The sequence below is a fragment of the Sinocyclocheilus rhinocerous genome, unplaced genomic scaffold (genome assembly GCF_001515625.1).
Source record: "Sinocyclocheilus rhinocerous isolate Xijiao unplaced genomic scaffold, SAMN03320098_v1.1 scaffold85, whole genome shotgun sequence".
NCBI classification, from domain to species: domain Eukaryota; kingdom Metazoa; phylum Chordata; class Actinopteri; order Cypriniformes; family Cyprinidae; genus Sinocyclocheilus; species Sinocyclocheilus rhinocerous.
The window spans coordinates 786,720-795,336 of record NW_015649998.1 but is presented as its reverse complement, the minus strand read 5'-3'; the positions used below and the strand labels follow the sequence as shown (position 1 = coordinate 795,336).

The 8,617-nt window shown below is 37.5% G+C and overlaps 1 protein-coding gene across 1 annotated transcript in view; it reads left to right on the top strand.

Annotated features, from left to right (window-relative positions):
• LOC107711068 (beta-1,4 N-acetylgalactosaminyltransferase 1-like) overlaps positions 1–6,858 on the top strand; it is a 30,609-nt gene extending 23,751 nt beyond the window's left edge. Inside the window, exons 11-12 of the mRNA XM_016515983.1 lie at positions 1,300–1,537; positions 6,218–6,858. Coding sequence (XP_016371469.1) covers positions 1,300–1,537; positions 6,218–6,432 — 453 coding nt within the window. The 3' untranslated portion in view covers positions 6,433–6,858. The remainder of the gene's footprint in view (positions 1–1,299; positions 1,538–6,217) is intronic.
• The last annotated feature ends 1,759 nt before the right edge of the window (positions 6,859–8,617 follow it).

The window sequence follows — 8,617 nt, the reverse complement described above, 5'->3', positions numbered from 1 at the left end:
TGTCGCCCATGGTGATAATATCAGCATATATTAGAGCAGATTTTCTGTATGGTCAAAATTACAGGGCACTTAAAGATTTGCTGTCTCTTCATGATATTTAATGGGGGAGCATTTATTTAAAAGGTTGGTAAGGCCAACAGCAGTAGGACACACTTCTCATAACCTCACTGTTGTGTTTTCATCTTGTAGAGTTGCCTGAACTAGAGTTGACAAACTATTGCCGAGTGGAAACTCCTTCAGAGAAGACATTATTTCTATTGAGAATCAGAACCAAAGTTTTGGCAAATTTCTGAATATCAGGAAGTGTTCATTGTTAATTTGTTTCCTTTTGAGTGCTTATCAATCTGAGCTAAACAGGCTAAGGCTGCAAAATTAATCTAAATCGTTTGGTTTAGTGCGATTATGAAATTGCGAAAGCTGTTATGTGCAGATTGTCAATGAAGTATGGCTCGGTGATCAATAGTAAATGCTTGAGTAGTAAATGATTGAGTCGCTTATAACGTGCATTTGAAAAAGCAATACGGCTCAAGCATCTTTCCAAACATTATACATTTCATTATAAATATTCTTTATTATAATGAAAATATATGAGAAGGCTTGTAGAACTCAGATAGTTGTGTGTTTATTAGTCACGTTGAATCAATGAATGCAGTTCAATCTTCTGTTTATTCAGCTAGCCATAGTTATTTCCAGGTACGACTTGGATTACCTATCTTCTGTAGGGCATATGAGTTTCAGCGCCCTCTGGCCTTCGGATTGAGCAGTATTTACTACTGAGACAGGCTTTGGGAGACCTTCTTGCTCTCTGTCTGGAATTCAAACAGAGGAAACAATTGTTCAAATCTTTTGAGGTCAAAATGGTCCAACAATGGAAGATATTTTTAGAACAACACATTTTTAAAAATGTTGTTCACTCTTTAGTACCCTGATTACAGAAAAAGAGTTTTGAATGGTAAAGGTTATTTAGTTGGATTCTGTTAAATCACAAAATATGAAAGAGTACAATAAATGCAGTTTGCATTACATTTTGCTTTAGGCAGCAGCAGATCTAGGGCAGATTATTGCTCTGGAATGGGTCAGCTATGTGACCTTTCCAGTGAACGAGTCTTCTGTGCTCACAAACACCCAGCTGGAGTCATGCCTTAGAGACAGAGACAAGCACATCTGCTTTTATAAAGAGAAAGAGACAAAAATAGATGAAATGTGTTTTTAATAGGAAGCGATACCTCCATTTCAATTTATCTTCCCTGCGTTGTTGTCAACTGCGTTGTTCTTAGTGTTTGGCTGCTGTTTATTTAGGTTGGAGGAGCAGTGCGTGAAGCCACAGGCTACACTGCCACCTACAGGCAGACGATCTCAATTGAAGCTGGAGAGGAAGACGGGGACTGTCTGCACATGCGGAGAGGCTTCCATCACATCATCCAGGGCTTTCCTCACTGTGTTGTCACTGATGGAGTCATCAATTTCTTTCTTGCCAGGACAGATAAAGTGCAGCAGGTGGGCTTTGACCCCCGGCTAGCCCGTGTTGCGCATTTGGGTGAGTTTTCAATGGAGTCCAAATCAATTGAATGGGTATGATTTGGAAAGGCACACATGTCTTAATAAAAGGTCTAACAGCTGATAATGCATATCGGAGCAAAAACCAAGTCTGAGGTCAAAAGAACTGCCTATAGAAGCTTTCCTCACTGTGTTGTCACTGATGGAGTCATCAATTTCTTTCTTGCCAGGACAGATAAAGTGCAGCAGGTGGGCTTTGACCCCCGACTAGCCCGTGTTGCACATTTGGGTGAGTTTTCAATGGAGTCCAAACACAAAAGTAGGTGATTCTAGGATTGTGGTGTATTTTGTAGCAAAATTTCCCAAGAACTCATTAGTTAGGGATGCACCGATATTACATTCTGAGGCTGATAATTATTTTGTGTTATGCTGCTAATTATGTTTGGGCCAGTATTAAAGCTGTACTATTTTATGAAAAAATTGTACAGTGTGAGTTTCATTCTGATTTAATTTTTATAGGTTTTTATTTAGAGATCTGAAAATATTATATTTAACAGTGTTATTACCTTATTAGTGTGTGTGTGTGTGTGTGTATATACATATAAATGCGGTTGAACTTTGTATTCATCAAAGAATCCTGAAAATATGTATCACAGTTTCCACAAAAAAATTAAGTGTTAAAAATGTTTAAATTGATAATATTGCCTTGCGAAAGTATTCATACCCCTGTTGCTGTCTTATGTTAAACTACTTTAAATAACTTTTTTCCCACATCAATCTACACTCCATACACCATAATGACAAAGCAAAGAACAGGTTTTTAACATCTTTGCAAATTTATTAAAAATAAAAAACTTAAATGATTCCATTGCATAAGAACTAAGTATATACTTAAGTATACTTATACTTAAGTATAAGTATAAGTAGCACAGGAGCATTCATATGGCTTGTAGATGTTACTACGCTTCGAGTGAAGTTAACCTGTGGCAAATTCAATTGAATGGGTATGATTTGGAAAGGCACACAGGTCTTAATAAAAGGTCTAACAGCTGATAATGCATATCGGAGCAAAAACCAAGTCTGAGGTCAAAAGAACTGCCTATAGAACTCAGAAACAGGTTTGCGTCAAGCCATACATATATATATATATATATATATATGTGTGTGTGTGTGTGTGTGTATATGTATATATATATATATATATATATATATATATATACAGTGCCTTGCGAAAGTATTCATGTATTGAGTATTCAGTATTTTTTCATGTATTGTTATGTTGCTGTCTTGTAAAGTAGTCTTAACTAAGATAGGAGAAACCTACAGAAGGACAAACATCGCTGCAACACTCCACCGATCTGGTATTTATAGCGGTGTGGCAAGTCTCAATACTCTCTTCAGTGAAAACACATGAAAACACTTGGAATTTGCAAAAATACAACTAAAGGACCCTCAGACTGTGAAAAACAGTATTCTCTGGTCTGATGAACCTCAATTCTAAGCATCATGTTTGAAGGAAACCAGCTCTGCTCATCACCTGCAGAGTACCATCCCAAATTTAAAGTGTGTTGGCAGCCTTATGCTGTGGGGCTGTTTTTCAACGGCAGGGACTGTGGGACTCATCAGAGTAGAAGAAAAGCTCAATGCACCAAAATAAAAAAAATCTGCTTCATTGAAGGGTCACAGAAGCATGTAATCTCTGTTACCCTTAATGGAAGAAGTTTGAAACAACCAAGACTCTTCGTAGAACTGGCCTCCTGGCCAAACTAAGCAATTGATGGAGAAGGGCTTTGGTTTGAGTGGTGATCAAGAACCTGATGGTCACTCTAGTTGAGCTTCATGATCACATGTGGAGATAGGAGAAACCTACAGAAGGACAAACATCGCTGCAACACTCCACCGATCTGGTATTTATAGCGGTGTGGCAAGTCTCAATACTCTCTTCAGTGAAAACACATGAAAACACTTGGAATTTGCAAAAATACAACTAAAGGACCCTCAGACTGTGAAAAACAGTATTCTCTGGTCTGATGAACCTCAATTCTAAGCATCATGTTTGAAGGAAACCAGCTCTGCTCATCACCTGCAGAGTACCATCCCAAATTTAAAGTGTGTTGGCAGCCTTATGCTGTGGGGCTGTTTTTCAACGGCAGGGACTGTGGGACTCATCAGAGTAGAAGAAAAGCTCAATGCACCAAAATATTGAGATAGCCTTAATGAAAACCCAGGCCAGAGCATTCAGAACCTCAGACTGGGCAGAAGGTTCACCTTCCAACAGGACAATGACCCTAAGCACACAGCAAGAGTGGCTTATAGACAACTGTGAATGTCCTTGAGTGGCCCAGCCAGAGCCTTAACTTGAACTCAATCAAATATTTCTGGAGAAACCTGAAAATGTGCATCTGCCCCCATCCAACCTGACAGAGCTTGAGACGTGAGGAGAAGAATGACAGATAATTGCCAAATGCTGATGAACAAAGCTTGTCACATCAAACAAAAACAAAAAAAGACTTGAGACTGTAAAGGTGCTTCAGCTAAATATTTAGTTAAGGGTATGAATACTTATGCAATGCACTTATTTCAGTTTTTTATTTTTAATACATTTACGAAGTTGTGACAATTCTGTTTTTGCTTTGTCAGTATGGTGTATGGAGTGTAGATTGATGTGGAAAAAAAAGTAATTTAAAGAAGTTTATCATAAGGCAGCAACATAAAATGTAAAAAAAAATGCTTTCGCAAGGCACTGTATATATGTTGTTTAGGGACTGACAAGTGAACGAGTCCATAGAGAACTCTGCTTTCAAAACTTTTATTGCTTCTCAAGTTTCTTTAAAGAAAAAAATTTGCACACAAATGACTTTGCTTACAAATAGTGCTATGATGAGATACATGATGATGGGGGAGATTTTTTAAAGCTTGGATAAATAAAAGGTTGAAAGGCCAATCTGAAATCGGCATGCTCGTAACGTTTACTTCATGAAAACTGCATAATTAAAAAAAAAAACTTTTCAGCTATCCTCCCAATATAGATACAGAGTCTTTCTCGCTATCTTCACACACTCACACCCACATACAGACCGAGGGAGTGACAACGAGAGGATAAAGTGCAGAGTGTAAAAGCATCAGACTGGCTGACGCAGCAGAGAATCAGTGAGATGCTGTTTGCTTTAGAGATGACTGAACTGAGAAGGTTGGGTTTGGATGTTTAGGATGACTAGCAAAGCATATTTAAGATTAGAGTGTTCTAGAAGCACATGATGGTTCAGCTGCAAGTGGTACAGTATATCAAAGTAAATTCAAGTTTAAGAGTCCAGTAGAGTGGTAGAGGAGGAGATGTCATCACAGAGCTCAAGAAATAGGTGTCACTGAAATATTCTTATAAAAATAAAATCCCTTTCTGTCCCAAGATACATCACAAAATTGCATTCTAACCCAAAATTGCATATAAAACTTACCTTTACAAAACATCCATTTGTTTAGAGCTTATAAAATTATTCCAAAATATCTGAGACGACCATAAAAAGGGCTGCCATGCTGATGATTTTTTTAAAAAGTACAAAAAGCCATTACATATAAATATGAATATGTACAACACAAGCCCTTGGGGAAGTTCATTTTGAATAATAAACATAATTAATTAGGTAACTGTATCTATGCCTAATGATAACCTCAAACTATTTAATATTAAACGGCTCACACTGTGGAAGGAATTATTCACTGGAAACAGATAGATATTTATGCCACATTGTCTTTGCTAAAGCAGTTAAATAGCAAAATTAGCAGCTGCCAAAATGACCCCCTCACAAATATATTATTAAAGAAATATTACAGATTCAATACAAGCCCTAGCAACGGCATCTGTGGCAATTTTCAGCAGAAAATCTATTTGATTCATACCTCAATTTGCAAAATATAAAAAAAAAAATTAAAAAAAATAATGTTGAACGCTTGCCCTATAGAATTCCATTATAAGTGCAAAGCTGTCAACATTTTCACAAAATGAGGTATGAGTCAAAATAATTCCTGCATTAACAACAGCATGCCATGGATGATTTTAACTTGTATTTAACTCAGAATATTGCTTTAATAGTTAATAAAGGACCTTGAAGACTGGTGTGAAATGTCAATCGGAAAAACAAAAAATATTTTGCCTGGTAAAGAAATGAAAAATATTGAACGCTGAATAAATCTGGGTACCTATAATGACTGTCACCACCTTATATGTCCAGGGATCTAGAAGTCTTCAATTTACTATAATTGTAAAACACAAACTCAAAAATGATGGCAATATGGGACAGTATTCAGGGGTTAAGGCACTCAAGTTTGGGAAGTTGCACTGATTGTAGTGGTGTTAAATAATGCTTAGCCTTTCTTCACCGGTTCATCAGCAGACAATAACTTATAAAAGTCCCCATTGGTGGTGAACCAGTTTTTTGGTATTGCATCATGCGGAAAGGAAATGACATTAATCCTTTGGTTCTCCATGGATCTCTTTTTTTTTTAAAGTGACAGCAGTTGCCATAAGAAATTACAAACACGCTGATTTCCTCATTTCCATATTTTGTTTTACAGAGTTTTTTATTGATGGGCTCGGCTCCCTGCATGTTGGGTCTTGTGATGATGTCATCACCATGCCACCTATGCTTTTTTAAAGTGACAGCAGTTGCCATAAGAAATTACAAACACGCTGATTTCCTCATTTCCATATTTTGTTTTACAGAGTTTTTTATTGATGGGCTCGGCTCCCTGCATGTTGGGTCTTGTGATGATGTCATCGTGAACCATGCCACCAAGATCAAGCTGCCGTGGGGCCAGTCGGAAAGCGACAAAACTTATGCAAAGTTCCGTTACCCTCCTGCTTCATCCGATGCGACACACACCAAAAATGGCCTCTTGTACTTCAAAAACCGCTTCCAGTGTCTAACACACAACTGAACACTCCATGACTATGCCTTCTTCCCTTTCTCTCATCCTCCCTCAAACAAACACTCTCTCCCTGAGTAGCTAAAGGGGCCTGTGAAGACAGTGGAAGTGTGCTGTGGATGTACTGTATATGGTCCCATGTGAGTATGGGGGAGTTCAAATAGGCCTTTTCTTTTGGAAAGGGTCATAATGTGATCAAACATGACTGACAGATGAGATGCTCAGTGATGGCTGATTAAGATTTTTTTGATACTTGAAGATGTCGTATTTTTGTGTCTCCTTTCTTTAGCTTTATTTTTGTTCAGAAGAATTCTTTAGATACAGATCAAACCATTCCGTAAATTATGCACAGCCGTCTTTTTCTCCTCAGCCAATCATGTTTCAGTATCACATTTAAAGGGATAGTGAGACCAAAAATGAATTCTGTCATCATTTACTCACGCGGATGTTGTTTCAGACTTATTAAGGAGATGTTCAAGCTCCTTAAATTATGACAGAATTGTCATTTTTGAGTGAACTAGTCCTTTAACTGATGAGAATACAGAATAAGTTTCTTTTGAAATTGAAGAACGAAGAGAAGACTGTGGAGGTAAACATTTTTAACCATGACTTTTAGAATTTTTAAATCCAGTTAAAGGGAGACACCTTCTTTGGGACATTCACATGGAATGTCACATCAGCTCCCTGCCTGGCATTAATCATGTGTGTACTTGTGTATGTGTGTCTGTGCGTTTTATTGAGGGTCATCTCTCTGTACGTTTGCACTAAAACAAATGGACTTCAATTGGAGAGACCCGACCCTCGGCGTCACTGAAAGAAGGAACAGACTGAACATCATTGGCAAGCTAAAACCACAGACAATCCAACATATCACTTTCATTCTCTCTCTCTCCCTCTCACTTACACACTTCGACAGATTTGTGACCCTGGACCACAAAACCAGTCTTAAGTCGCTGGGGTATATTTGTAGCAATAGCCAAAAATACATTGTATGGGTCAAAATTATTGATTTTTCTTTTATGCCAAAAATCATTAGGACATTAAGTAAAGATCATGTTCCATGAAGATATTTTGTAAATTTCCTACTGTAAATATATCAAAACGTAATTTTTGATTAGTAATATGCATTGCTAAGAACTTCATTTGGACAACTTTAAAGGCGATTTTCTCAATATTTAGATTTTTTTGCACCCTCAGATTCCAGATTTTCAAATAGTTGTATCTCGGCCAAATATTGTCCTATCATAACAAAGCTTATTCATTCAGCTTTCAGATGATGTATAAATCTCAATTTCGAAAAATTGACCCTTATGACTGGTTTTGTGGTCCAGGGTCATGTTTCTCAGTGAGAGATGGAGGGGTGATTCATTGTACATCAGTAAAATCTGAATTTGATATTTTTCTGTTCTAAAGAGTGACTGTGCCAAAGGCTTAATCACTGTCCTGGTATGACTTGTTTATTGTTTGTACTTTTTTTAATGTCCTTTATTCTGGGGTCTTTCTAAGATTGTGTCCTATTGTACTGAAGCATGCAGCCTGGTTTCAATAGCAGCCAGATGTGAAGCAGCAATGTCCAATGCAGCCTTTTATTAATTTAGTTAGCATTCACACATCATAAGCATATATTCCAAAGGCACTTATTGTAAAGGCTTTATTTATTCATTTATTTAATTTGAGCTGGATTTCAAAGGGACCATCCAGACTTTCATCAGTGACAGATGCAAAAGCAAACATCTGTCATTGTATATGAGTGCATCAGTGCAAACGGCATCGGTGACTTGCATATGTGTGAAGGAACCATTGACATGGAGGCATATATTGGAGTTGTACAGAGAAATATACTGCTGTCAAGCTGATGACTTTCATGGGAAGTCCATGGTTATTTGATCAAGACAATTCCAGCTCTCATTCTGCATGTGCTACAACAGCGTGGTTTTGTAGACTCAGAGTGAATGTGCTAGACTGGCCTGCCTGCAGTCCAGATCTGACTCCTATTGAAAATGTATGACCAGTCCTGAAAAAGAGAATCAGACAACAACAATCACAGACTGCTGAGCATCTGAAGTCTTGTTTCAAGAGAGACTGGACGAAAACTTTGCTCGCAAAACTTTAACAATTAGTATCCTTAATTCCCAAACAATGAAACATTGTAATTAAAAGGAAAGTTGATGTGACACAGTGTTAAACGTGCCTCTGT